Source organism: Myotis lucifugus, unplaced genomic scaffold (genome assembly GCF_000147115.1).
Source record: "Myotis lucifugus unplaced genomic scaffold, Myoluc2.0 scaffold_61, whole genome shotgun sequence".
Classification (NCBI taxonomy): domain Eukaryota; kingdom Metazoa; phylum Chordata; class Mammalia; order Chiroptera; family Vespertilionidae; genus Myotis; species Myotis lucifugus.
The window spans coordinates 3,470,607-3,484,024 of record NW_005871109.1 but is presented as its reverse complement, the minus strand read 5'-3'; the positions used below and the strand labels follow the sequence as shown (position 1 = coordinate 3,484,024).

General features: G+C 39.4%; 1 protein-coding gene and 1 non-coding gene across 2 annotated transcripts in view; both read right to left on the bottom strand.

The window, feature by feature from the left end:
* Window positions 1-2,561: 2,561 nt before the first annotated feature.
* EIF4G2 (eukaryotic translation initiation factor 4 gamma 2) overlaps window positions 2,562-13,418 on the bottom strand; it is a 14,862-nt gene continuing 4,005 nt past the window's right edge. Inside the window, exons 3-23 of the mRNA XM_023754587.1 lie at window positions 12,169-12,233; window positions 11,772-11,837; window positions 11,135-11,275; window positions 10,578-10,680; window positions 9,627-9,758; window positions 9,469-9,535; window positions 9,231-9,382; window positions 8,811-8,921; window positions 8,533-8,616; window positions 8,342-8,440; window positions 7,990-8,131; window positions 7,737-7,897; window positions 7,258-7,371; window positions 6,572-6,697; window positions 6,340-6,444; window positions 6,017-6,232; window positions 5,674-5,932; window positions 5,171-5,375; window positions 4,847-5,058; window positions 4,639-4,760; window positions 2,562-3,391 (exon numbers count right to left, since the gene is read on the bottom strand). Coding sequence (XP_023610355.1) covers window positions 3,326-3,391; window positions 4,639-4,760; window positions 4,847-5,058; window positions 5,171-5,375; window positions 5,674-5,932; window positions 6,017-6,232; window positions 6,340-6,444; window positions 6,572-6,697; window positions 7,258-7,371; window positions 7,737-7,897; window positions 7,990-8,131; window positions 8,342-8,440; window positions 8,533-8,616; window positions 8,811-8,921; window positions 9,231-9,382; window positions 9,469-9,535; window positions 9,627-9,758; window positions 10,578-10,680; window positions 11,135-11,275; window positions 11,772-11,837; window positions 12,169-12,233 — 2,748 coding nt within the window. The 3' untranslated portion in view covers window positions 2,562-3,325. The remainder of the gene's footprint in view (window positions 3,392-4,638; window positions 4,761-4,846; window positions 5,059-5,170; window positions 5,376-5,673; window positions 5,933-6,016; window positions 6,233-6,339; window positions 6,445-6,571; window positions 6,698-7,257; window positions 7,372-7,736; window positions 7,898-7,989; window positions 8,132-8,341; window positions 8,441-8,532; window positions 8,617-8,810; window positions 8,922-9,230; window positions 9,383-9,468; window positions 9,536-9,626; window positions 9,759-10,577; window positions 10,681-11,134; window positions 11,276-11,771; window positions 11,838-12,168; window positions 12,234-13,418) is intronic.
* On the bottom strand, window positions 7,068-7,208 carry LOC111826230. Its single transcript, XR_002829517.1, has one exon. It is a non-coding gene; the product is annotated as a small nucleolar RNA SNORD97 (small nucleolar RNA).

Below are 13,418 nucleotides of genomic sequence, written 5' to 3'. Positions count from 1 at the left end.
AGTGGGACTGGAGTGAGACCAGATATTTTGCGTTTCCTACAAACTCCCAGGTGGTACTAGCCCAAAGACTACACTTTGAGTAGCAGGTTGTGTATCATTGTAAATGCATCCTTGCTGGTGGAACACCCACAGTTTTTTGTTGTTGTTTTTTACCCCCCAATATAGCTGAAAGGCCTGACAAGGTAATTTCATAAGATAGGAGGGAAGAATCAAAGACGGTTAGGGAAAGAGGAGCAGATACAAAATGGAAAGGGAGCGTACCAGGGAAGCAGTGAAGTCTGGTGGTGAGAACTTCAAAGGATCTGAGTCCTTGGTGGAAGGGAGGGCAGAGTGGTTGGAAAGCACTAGTGGGAAGCAAGGTGAAAACTGGCCGCACCAAGGCCATTGGTGTGAGAGGAAATACAGCAGGGGAAGCAATGCATCTTCATCCAATAGTGCTTGTAATTGTTGGTCTTCAAACTTTTTCGGTTGACCTGGACATTCTTTGTCTTTCATATCAAAATCATCACTTTTAAAGCATTTAAACCAGCGTTCACAAGTATCTTGAGATGGAGCATGTTCACCATAAGCTTCTCGAAATATACAATAACTTTCAGCAGCACTTTTCTTCAAAATAAGGAATTAAAACTTCCCACAAATGCGCCCTAGCCAGTTCGGCTCAGTGGATAGAGCGTCGGCCTGCGGACTAAAGGGTCCCAGGTTCAATTCTGGCCAAGGGCACATTAAAAACTTGCCGCAAATCCCTTTTTTGGCATGAAATTCGACATTTTTAAACATAAAAATATCCATGTTTACATCTTCAGAAAATATGACGAAGTTTTGAAGCTTGCTGTCAATACAACAAAATAACATACGTATCAAATCACATATATATCAACATATGTGTACTCCATCTACTGAAAAAAATCCCATTAACCGGTACACCTGATAATGGTAGGCATGGAGTTACCTACAGCAGGAAAGAAGACATATGTGTGCAGGGTTACATTTTAAAGAGGTGGACAGTAGGGACCTTACTAATAAATGTGACACTTGAGCTAAGACCTGATGAAGCTGAGATAGCCAGTCATCCAGTTATCTAGGCATTAAAAACCTCCAATACCTTGCGTGTCCCAGGAACCAAATGGAGGCCAGGCCAGAGAATCCAGTTACGGCTACTGGGGCATATAGGATAGAAATGAGTGGAGAGGTAAGCTGTCCAATTCCTGTTTTGGAGGGAGAGCCAGGAGTTGATTAGATGTTGGGTTTGACAGTTAAGCAGCTGAGGTGTTTCCCACCAGAGACTGAGAAGGAACAGCCAATAAACAAGGTAGAAATGAAGTTTGTTGACTGAAAAGAAATTCCAGGGAATGATTTATTTTCCAATTCTGCCTACAGAATGAAAACTACTGAACATAGCCCTGGTTATTGATCTTGAGAAAGCTTCGGTGTATTTGAGCGCAGCCTGTTTGAGAATGGAAAAGGAACTGGCAAAATGAAGAGACAACTCTCTCAAAGGGGTAGTAAAAGATGTGGAATCTTATTTTTAAGGTAAGTCACTGCATAATTGTGTGCTGATACTAAAGGCATTATTCATACAAGGTGCATGCTGAGTACATCCAAATAATGTTCCATAGTATGGTAGGTTATACAATACTGTTTGGAGTAAGATGGATTATTCAAGGGATCATCAGTATGATTTTTTTTTTTGTTTAAATTATTACATTCCCCCCCCCCCCATTGTCCTCTCCCAGCCTGCCCCCACACTCCCCAGACCCACCCCCAACTCATTGTCTGTTGAGTTGTTCTTGAAGCATGGGAGTGGTATGTGACTTCTGTAACCAATGACAAATATACATCAGGCCTAAGACTTCCTTTGGTCCAGTTCCCTAGCTGAATTTTAGGAATTCTGGCTGTAAACTGAAGCAAAGACCTACTATACACATTTACCAGGCTAACTCCAATGTCCCCTTTAAGGGGAAGGTTGGGCAGGCCAGGAATAATGCAATTTATAGCTCATTAATTCCACAGCCCAGCAGTCAGCTTCCTAAGTTCTCTTCATCTAAAGTGGTCTGCAGGGAGGTCAGTTCCATTCCTGGTTGGGGCACATGCCCTGGTTATGAACTCAATCCCTAAGTAGGGGGCTTGCAGGAGGCAATGATTCATCATTCACTGATGTTTCTAGAACTCTCCCTCAAAAATCAAAACATTAAAGAAAAATTCATCTGCATGTCTCTACTTAGCCTTAATTTCATTGTACTCAGGATATCCACCAAAAGCTCTAAGTCTATTATGTACGTTAGAATGTCAGTGAAGAGGCCTGCCAAAATAGTAAGGGCAAGCTTCTCTGACTCAAATAGGACACAAACATTGGTTCTACTCACCACCCAAGTTTGTTGCTATGTACTTACTATGAGACTTATGATCTCAGCACTGCCTTTGATTACAGGAATTGTTTATATATTATTTCCAATAACCTGACCTGAGAAGTTGACTCATCATGGAAAGGTAGAGTAGTAAGAATTTAAAGTTCCCAAACTTTGAAGTTGGTGGATGATAACTTAAAGTCACACACAACTATATCAAGTATCACAATGTTTATTGATAGATACAAGTATATAAAATCAGGGCATGAACATGACTTGATAAATTAAGTAGACTTAATTTCAATACTATAATAAGAGGGACCAATTCAAATTCTCACCATTTGTTTCACACCCACAAAAACCACTTCAAGGGCATTAACGATCTCGCAAAACTGATCAGTTTTGTGCAAGTAAACCATGTTTCTTTTTAAAAAGACTTGTGCACTTGCCCAGGCTCAAGGATATTAAAATCTAGCACGTAAAGCCCATTACTAGAGGTAGAAATACAGGCAATATACTATTACGGCAACAACCATCAATTACAGTTAAGAATTTTTCTGTAACAACCAAATGGATAATCAAATATTGCAACAACTCAAGTATTACTGAGCAAAGTGCATTTCTACAGTATTCAGTGTTGCTATTCAGTTTTCTAACTTAAAACAGCCTATGATAACTGGCAGCAAAGAAGATCCTTGCAATAGACTGCCTTCTGCTTGCGAACTTATGATGTAAGTATTGCATGCTGCTAATATACTATCTAAACATTAAAGATACTCCTAAAATATTTGATGGTAGACTATGATTAAGACATTACACTACAAAAAAACCTTATGCAGAAGAAAATCCTAACTGACGTGCTTCTGCTTTAAATATTGTGAAAACATTACAGCGGAATGAATTTTCGCAGTGGTTAGGTCAAATGCAGTTACATCATAGCAACAGTATGTTTTGCACAATTTAAGGCTTTGGCTGGTTCTTTAGTCAGCTTCTTCCTCTGATTCTTCTTCTTCAGCAGTTTCTAGCCAGGTTAGCCACTGATTCACCTGTAAATTAATTTGTAACGTAAAAAAATAGGTAGTACTGACGGAAAAACTCAAAACAGAAGCTTTGAAGACCGAATTAGCACCCACCAAAGGACAGCAGCTTTATGTTTACCTTTTATAATTGTTTCCAGGACATAAAGCAAATATACTATTTATATATTAGCTTTAAAGTTATTTTTTTAAAGTATTCATTATTTAGATTTTGGATATCATACAAGCCAGCAGTCCCAAATGGTGGTCAGCAGACCACTGGTGTCCATGAGGTTTGAAAAGTTGGTGACCACTGATATAAACTATTTATGGTAAGTTAGCTCAGATGTCATTTTTTGACACCACTCGTTACATATTTCAGGATCCTTTTAGGAGACAGGAGACAGATGCTCTTTCCAAACCTACATCTGTTAAAGCTATACTGTGAAGGAGAGAGGAGAAAAGACGATTCCTAGCCCTGGTTGGTGTAGCTCAGTTGGTGTGTCCTCCTATACACCCAAAGGTTGCGTGGGTCTGCTTCCAGGCCAGGGCACATGCCTGGGCTATGGGTTCGATGCCCAGCCAGCTTGTGTGTGTGAGGCAACTGACTGATGTTTCTTTCTCCCTTCCCCCCTCTTAAAAAATGTCAAGAAAAGATTCCTAAATAAATGTCTAGCACCCCAAAATTGCTGGATTAGTCTCTCCAAGGACAGAGCTAAGTGTAAATGCTGCAAGGGTGATTGATCCTCATAGAGCCTTAGGAGTACAGATAAGATACTGTAGACCAGTTTCTCAAGGCCTGGTCCCCTGGAACACTAGTCTAACAATCACCTGGATCGTGTACCACAGACCTATGAAGTCAGAATCTCTGTATCTGGCCTGGAACCTGCTGTCATTTAGAATCCCCTAGAACCAGAATTCCACTCAGTAAGACTGAAAATCAAGCTATGAGAAAAAACAATCTCCTTTTTAATGGCATTAAAAAAAGGCTTAAACCCACCTTGCAATCTCACCCAGCCTTTAAGTGGCTTTACTTAAAATAAAATTAGCCACCTCTAACCTAACATTTTACACAAAAGACTGAAGCCTTTTACTTCATAGCTTTACCTCATTTTGCTGAAGCTAACTACCTACTCTACCACAGCATGACAGCGCAGAATGGTACCTTCAAACCATTATGACTATTTTGCTTGTATTTCAGTTTTAAAGACTTGTCACTACAGTAAGACCAAGTAAACTGGAAAAAGCAGACCAAATTTCTCCAGCATAACATTTACCTGGAACAAAGCCTTGCCTTTCCCCGGAAACTCTTGGGTTATATCTTCTTTCCAAGCCAAGAAAGCTTCTTCTTCAATAATTTCCATGTCATAGAAGTGAACAAAAAAGCGGAGTAACATGCCTAAAAACAAAATGTCATCTCATTATTTAATGTGCTGTTTAAAAGTAGCCCCCTACCTGCCCCTTTTCTGAGGCTGGTCCTCTCACCTTTTGGGAAGTTGCTGTTGTAGCAGTGCACCTGAAGAGCATAGAGGGCACTGACTTGTAGATCAACATGATCGTGAAGGAATTTCTGCATCACTGGCTTGAAAGAAAGAAGCAGTTGTTTTTCCTGCTCTAACTGCTCTTTGGAAGGAGCAGAGGAAGAATCTGTTTCATCACTGGGTGGGTTTACTTCACTAGAAATATACTGTAAGAAGCTACAGAGAAAAAGATCTTATTAGAACCCAAAAGTAAATTTTCTAACTAATAACAGACAATTCTTACTCCCTTACCCTACAGACATTTTGTAGGCGGCCAACATTTTCTTACCTAGTCATTAAGATGTTCACAAATCCTTTATCTACATGAAGTTTGGGGGAGATGTTATCTTTAATCCACTTATATATGGTTTGAGGGGATGGATCCAACTTTATTTGCTTCAATAGTTCCTTCTCCAATTTGAGAAGTGGGAATAAGAAACTCAGTCCCTTTCCTTCCAAAATCTCCAACATGCGATCCTTATTTTGATCAATTTCTGAAAAGACAAAGCCATTTTTGTATCAGGTGACAATTTTCCAAATGTACAAGATTCATGAAAAAGAATAAAGAGCTAACCCAGCAAAGAAAACTCTTGACATATGAAGCAAATTAAAGTAGTTAAAAATCATGACTTTTTAATAACAAAGTGAAATCTACTTGTGTGAGGTAATGCTTATTATCTGGGCAGGACAGACACACCATCTGACCTACACAACTCCATTCAAGGTACTAAGGAATCTAGACTTAGCATAAAAAACAAAAACAAAACAAAAAACTCCCCATCATTCTCTTACCTGGGAGCATTTTCTGCATATTGACCTTGCTTTGTTGAAAAAGTTCTGTTAACCACTCTCGATCTTGTAATTTAGCTAGTTGCTGAAGACAAAGTAAGAAGAGAGGAAAATGGGTGCCACTTTCCAGTGGTTGAGCTAGTTCTGAAATGCTCACCAGCTCTGAAATGATGGCACGAGCTGCAAACTGTGCTAAATATGATTTCACCAAGGGGATGTCAACCTCCAGTTTGGGGCACTGGTCCAATACATTCAGGAAAGCCTTAAAAGGAATATGTAACAGTCAGTTTATCTGTTCTTAAATTTGAATGGAAAGAGTCCTCACAGAATCAGAAAAGTATTCTACCTGCATGAAGTTGTCACTTGTGGCTATGCCTTCCTGTTTGAGTAAACTGATCAAAGAACTTGCTTTTTCTTTATCTTCATCACTTCTGTCTAGTGACAGGATGATTACTTTGCTTAACATCTCAGGAAGAAAGTGTTTAGGAGCCCTCATTTCTCTTACACCATTGACAGCTTCATTCGAATTTCCGCTATTCAGATATTCAGTCACAACAGTTTCCTGAAAAGAACACAATCCAAATGTCTTCAGTGCTTTTTCTTAAAAAAAAAAAAAAATCAAACCAAATATACTTCATGATCTAGACTATGAGATTATCTGAAACTTACAGTTAGTTTAAGTAGTTCTTCCTTTGAGGGTGGAGGCTTTTTACTGGTCTTGGCAGGCTTTTCCTGGATAAGTGGTGGATTAGTTTTGAGACCAAGCTGAGGTGTCTAAAAAACAACATAATAGGTGTGAATGTTTTAATAAGAAATTAAAAATAAACTCGTGAATTTAGAGGGAATACACTAAGAAAATCTTTAGACATCTTCAGAAAGTATGAAGTAGAAGTTGCTATACCTGTCCCAGAGGTGGTGTTTGAGTGCGTGGTGGTTGTGCACTAGGAGGGATCATAGTTATTTGGGGCTGAAGCTTTGGCACTTGATTTTTATTCATTAGGAACGACTGAGCAGGCCTCAGGCTAATCTAGAATTGAAAACAAATCAAAACAGATACCCAAGTTAACAACATGCAGTTGGTAAGATACCAAATGCAACATTCCAAAATCCTAGGGCAGGAATGTAAATTTCACCAATAACTAAAAAGGTACTCTTTGTTAACAGGTTTAATTTCTGTCTAGAACCCTGAAGATCTGATTCATAGGAGAATCAGATACTATTAATTCTTACACTTATATCAGAATTCTCCTAGGACTGGCATCACTAAAATAACCAGAAAATGTAATTAGAGTTTAGGAAATATCTTGTTTTAATGTTAAGTCATTCTAGTTAGAGGGAAATCACAATCAAAATCTTGACAACCATTTTCCTTGTTCTCACTGAACACTTTAAGAAACTTGCCCTCATATCTCATAATCTTCGCTCATAGGACGCTGGACATATAAAGATAGAAAAAGTAGTACAGAAAAAGGAAGAAAGAAGATGAAGAATTCCAGCATTTAAGTCCTCTAACGCGTCTTTTTATAATCATCGGGCAATTTCTGAATTGACAAACTGTGGTATATCAAGTAACATAGGCAAATGTACCTCATCTGCATTAAGCTGTCCTTTCTTAGAAAACCGAGGTGGCATATCCTTCGACTGTCCTTGCAGCTGGGATAAGAGTCCCTGACTCTGGTTATGGTAGAGCTGGCTTAGCCCCTATTTCAGAAAGGGAGAAAGAAAGTCTAGATAAAAAGGGGTCCACAAATTATGGTAATAAAGTACCAAAGGGATGAGCCAAGCCATAAGGAAAGCTTAACTGAATTTGCCCAGAGAAAGTAAAAGATGAAACAGGGAAGAATAAAAATCTAACCCTAACAGGAAATAAAGTGATGTGATTTTACTAATACTTTACTAATCTTAAGGACAAGTATTTCACCCAGTTTAAAACAACTGCCACAGATGTAAATTTGGTTTAGAAAAACACACATGACCCTAAAGTATTTGCACTTTTTAAAAAGCAAAACTAAATCACGTTACAGGGTTTAATACTTTTTGCTTAAACATTCTTAAGTTTTTCTTACCTGGCTTTTCATAAACTTGCCTCCCATCTCTCCAAACTGCGATTGTGTGGGAGGCATGATGTGTCCCCCATGGCCATTGAAGAGCTGGTTTGGGCGATGACGCCCCATGGTGGGTGAAAATCTATCCTGGATAACTCCTGGACCAGTACCAATTCCACTACCTTGAAATACATACATGGGACATCATTTTACAATTCTATTTTGTTATACTGATTTTTAAATTTAAACAAACCACTATTTTGTTCAAAATCACCTGGCATTTGTCCAAACATATCAGCAAGTCCTCCAAGTGGGTCCCTATCCATTTTCATCCTGGGTGGCATGAACGGCCCCTCCAGAAAGAAGTCACTTCTCATCCCTTGAGCCATAGGAGCTGGAATAAACACTCCTAGATCCTTTAGAAATAAAGTGAATAGAATACTTGTTTTGGACACTTACATAAAACTAAAATTCTTATTTTGGGGGAAACCAGAAAAATTAGACTATCAGGGTACTATTTATAATTTCTGAGCTCCACCAGTAAGATGAGATAGTCTCAAACAAGTTTTAAGAGGGCTCTTTGGTCATAATCTTAAAGCCCACCTGCTAAAAGAAAAAAATCTTACCTTTACTGCATCTTGACGGATTTGATTGATCGTCTTTGGTCCATTGTCAAGAAAAGCCTTGCGAGGAACCCAATGGTGTTCTCGCAACTCTACGGTATCCTTTAATTTAAAAATAGTTTTAATAAATTTCATTTTAATATTCTAAACAGAAAAAGTGAGCTCATCAACATAATTAAAGAAACCAGTTTTACCTGCAGCAGGAAACGAATCCTCGCTGGCAATTCCTTACTTAACATCAAGGAGCACATTCGGGCAAAGTACTGATCCATTAAGGACTAATAAAGTAAAATAAAAAAAATCGTTAAAAGAAAGTGTTATGGCAAATGTATACTACTTAAGGCTTTTAAGACTTCCAGATTCTAATCAAGGTTAATGATTAAATATGGCAATCCCCTTTATCATTAAAAGTCATCTGATTTTAATGAAATCAAGATAAACTACTCATATTATTTGTTAGTAACACACGTACCTTGGCTCGTTCATGGTCTAATCTAGGTCCCACTGTCCTCATTATCTGACAGAGGCACTCCAAATCCTCTCCCATATCTTTGAGTTGGACTCTCTTCTTCTTTTCCAAAAGCTACCGAAAGAAATGACCGATATGTTGACAAAAATCATGTTTATGTAGTACTTTCCCTTATGTTTGCATTGACTCAGAGTTCCTATCGTATCTAACAGTACTTTCTATTTGAACTGTGAAGGAATCCCATCAGTTTTACCCCTACCTTACTGCACTGCATACTTACTTCCATGTTCAGAACATTCAAGTTTTGCTGGTCATCTAAAATAATTAGTCGACTAACATTCTCAGATGGCAGAAACAATTATAACTGACTCATTTCCCCCAAATAATTGTGATTATCTAAGCCTAATTCTTAATCATACTTACTGTTTTGATGCACTTATGAAGGATAGATTCATGAATAAGATCAAGCTTTCCAAGTTCTCCAATGAATTTGATGTTCCCCAACATCTTGATCTTAGCAATGGCTCTCTGTTCCTCCTCCTCGGGGAGAAGGGGATTTTCACGCTTATCATAGACTGGAAAAAATAAAAGAATTCAAGTCAACATTCAGAATTAAGTTGAAAATGTACAGTACTACTTAATATCAAATATAAATCCTCACCATCAACATTTCTGGTTCGATTTTCAAATTCATCTTGTAATTTGGAGATTAGGAGGCGTCTGAATGTCTATTAAAAACAAAAGACATTTGCAAAGTTTTATTAATGAAATCTTCCAAATCAACTTTAAAAAATAGGCAAAGGAAGCACTACCACTTACTGTGCTTTGCTTCTGTCCTGGTTGACCCTCTGCTGCTGGGCCATCAAAGTTTGGTGCATCCTCTGCCAATCGCAGACATAGCTGAGCATACAGCGAGCTATACTTTGGCTCTTCTAAGGCTTTGTCCACAATCTACAGGAAATGTCATTTTAAAAATACTAAATATGACAACTTAATCCTTCCTTTATAACGTAATGATTCGTTGCACTCTTAATCTTCTCAAATTTCTTACTGACAAATTCTCCATGCCTCACTTATAATTTAGGAATAAAAAAACCCCTCTTTTGTAAGGTTTACAGTATAAACTGAATTAGACAATGCAAGTAAAGTGCTTAGAAAAACACAAGTATTTAACTGTTAGCTATTATAGTATACACTGAGTGGCCAGATTATTATGACCACCCCATCAGTACAATGAAGAGAATTAGTTACGCAAATAATAATAATAATAAAACCTTGCGAGTATTTGCTTAGGAAGTTTTCAATATTCAGTATTTTTGGAAGTGTCAATGAAGTACTGGTGGGGTGGTCATAATAACCTGGCCACTTAGTGTATTAAAGCCCAGTTATACAGATCTCATACTAGTCACTGCAGCCCCCCCCCCACCCCCCATGACTAGTATGCTGAACATCAAAACTGTAAACAGACACTGGAATGTTCTATCACTATCATGCAAATTCACCCAAGATCAAAACTGGCTGAAAAACAAACAAAAAAACCCAAATAGGCCTGTTTACGATAAGCCCATTAACTTTCCATGCAACCATAGTATGAACAATTAAAAAACCACTTTTTAAGTTTGATGCCATTAAGTTAGTGGGTTTTAAAAAAATCACCATTATTCAAAAACACATTTACGTAGCTCATACCTCAGAGTTCTCAGCAATAATACAAGTGTGAAAAAACCCAAGATTGGTTTAATATTTTTCTTACCCTTTCAGTTAACTTACCAGCAGTATGACCCCTTTAAGGATGAGTTTAGACTCTACACCCACATTGAGGAGCTCAAGGCATAGCTTGTCAAACTTTTCAGGAGTAAGCTTATTTAGTATGCTGGGGAAAAAGGAATCACACTTAAGTGTCAGCTAACACACAAAGAATTATTAACTTGAAAAACAGTTTTTAAATTATGTTCATTTTTTCTTCTATCGTCTCCCTTTAATATCAAGACATTTCTCTGTACCCATCTAACCAGAGACTTTTAACAAACCCTGTCACTGTAATTTAGATGATAATATCTGTACCTGATTGGGGGTCCCCAGCTGTCTGACAGATCTTTCACTCGTCCTCAAAAACCAGAGAACAAGAGCCCCCCTATTATCAAGGCCAGATGCAGGAGCTAAGACCTGTTCTGTGCACTTCACTGGGTTACACACCAGACATGGGCAATGTCAGCACAACAGGCTGAAAGCAACTCTAAGCCCCCAAATACTGATGGTGCTGCTCTTTAAGATAGAACCATCCACACCGGCATTTGTTAAAAGACCAAGTAGACCTATAAACTTACCCTCTTACTTTCCTGAAGATTGCATCATGTCGTTCTTTTTCATTTGCGGAGTTGTTTGCTGCGGAGTTGTCATCTCGTCTAGTGCTTCGTGCAGGAATCCATTTCTGAGCGTTTTGCCCTGGGGTTTTCCCCAGGAACTCGCTAATAAAAATATATTTATAATTGAAATTAAGACAATTTAAAATGTAGCACCCAAACACATATATCAACTGTCATACTGATCACAAATCCTTCTAAATAAAACAAATTTCAGTTTAGGGTTTCTCAATTTGCCTTACAACTAAAAAACTCAATCAGTGGTTCTCAAACAAGTATGCATCTGAATCGCCTTACGGGCTTTTGTTAGAACAGGTTGCTGGGCCCACTCGTTTCTGCCGCAGTGGGTCGGGTCGGGGCAGGGCCCGAGGATTTACATGTCTAAGAGACTCCCAGGTGCTGCCAATGCTGCCCCACCCTGGGAACCAACATTTTCTAAGTCTCATGACCATGTTACATGTATAATCTAAATTTAGGTTCTTTTGCAGAAATCATTAGGTTGGGATTCCTGATGTCTAATGCTGTAATTATTTTGTTATGCATGACAAAGATTATTAATACAATCTGTTATTTGTAAAACTCATTGTTTTTACATGTTTACCTGTTGCCAGCAGTCTTGGGATAGTGCTGAGGTGCACCCCTACTTCCTCCTCCGCCCGAAGAAGCACTAATTAAAAGAAAAACATTTTAAAAAACTAGACCCCAATTATGTTTCATTCAGAGGGATAAAGGATCTCTTTAATTATTCTGTATTTTAGAAAATTACACCACAGATGAAGACTGAACTTGCGCCAAATGAAAAGCCAAACGATTGATTACATTTATTTTCACATGGCGATTAACAGAAGATAATGAACATTTAAGGACTTCAAAGAAAAACGAACAAGACACATTATAAATTAAATGTACAGCACATTTATTCAGAATTATTTAGTGTGGCGATTCTTTCGGTTTTGGGACTGGTCTTTAACAACTGCCCAGAATAAAGCTACACACACCTGAAACGAGAAGCACCCCCTTCTGCGATCGCACTCTCCACTTTGGCGGCTTGACAATGAAGAATCTTCAAAAGAATAATATTAATGGATGGGGTGGGGAGGGATGGGGATGGGAGAAATGAAAAACCTAGAATGAGAAAGAGTACAAAATTAGACGCTGCTCACACACAATCTGCAGCCCGCCTTCAATTATCATTCACTCCGGACCCTGGCCCGCAGTCGATGGAACTTTCCCTGCACTGCAGATCCCAGACTCGCAAATGGGCAGTAAAATTTAGTTGTTTAGCCAACTGGAAATTCCCTTGTGTTCAAGGATGCCAAGAGCCTTCGCATACATGTAAAAACATCCCGGCTGGTAAGAGACTCTGAGAAAAAGCCATTCTCCCTCCTTTAACACTGAGCACTGAGATCAGCAATAGAAAATCTAACCATCAACCGGGCACGTTATGTGGGAAAGGCCCCGAGAGCTGATGCCAACGACCCGCCCAAGCCTGGAGCAGGGACAGCCGACCGCCGGCAGCTCCCTGTCCCCACAGCTCACTCCTCCGCGGGGGGCACCGGGGAGGCGCCCAGAGGGGAGCCCAGCGCGGCTCCAACAGGCGGAGGCCAGGCCGCAACATGGCAGCGGGGCCTCCGCCCGCTCCTCCCTTCCTGGGAACAAAGAGCGCCGGGTCCTCCCCGCCGGCTGGAGGCGGGGAAGCGTTTCCGCCGGGCGCCTCGCGAAGCGATCGGCGAGGGGAGGCCGGCGGCGCCCGGTTCTTTGTTCTCCGTGGGCAGGCGACCTCCTTCCCACACGCCGCCCCGCACGGTACCTGGGAATCAGACCATGCCTTGGGGGCGACACAGGTCATCGTTTGCTCACTGAGCCATACAAGATAGGTGTCTCTCTCTTTATTATTAAGTCAAGGTTGCGACGGAGTGAGTGGCCACGAGCTTACGCAGCAATGATGAAGCCCCCTCCTTCTGGACAGCTTTTATAATTTCATGATATGAGAATTGCTGAGTATTTGATTATTAAATGATTATTTCCAAAATTTATCTTTCACTTATTTTTAACAGGAGAAATAATTTATTATGCAGCTTTTCTTGATTTTAATGACTTAAGATTTATGTTCCTTTAAAAAAAAAAAAGCAATAATTCTACCTAATAGAATAAACAAACTTGGGAAGTTGACCGTACCTTCACTACGCCCTCCATTGGTAATCTAAAGGAAAGCAGATAAATTGCCAAACAAGATGGAGGTAATTTG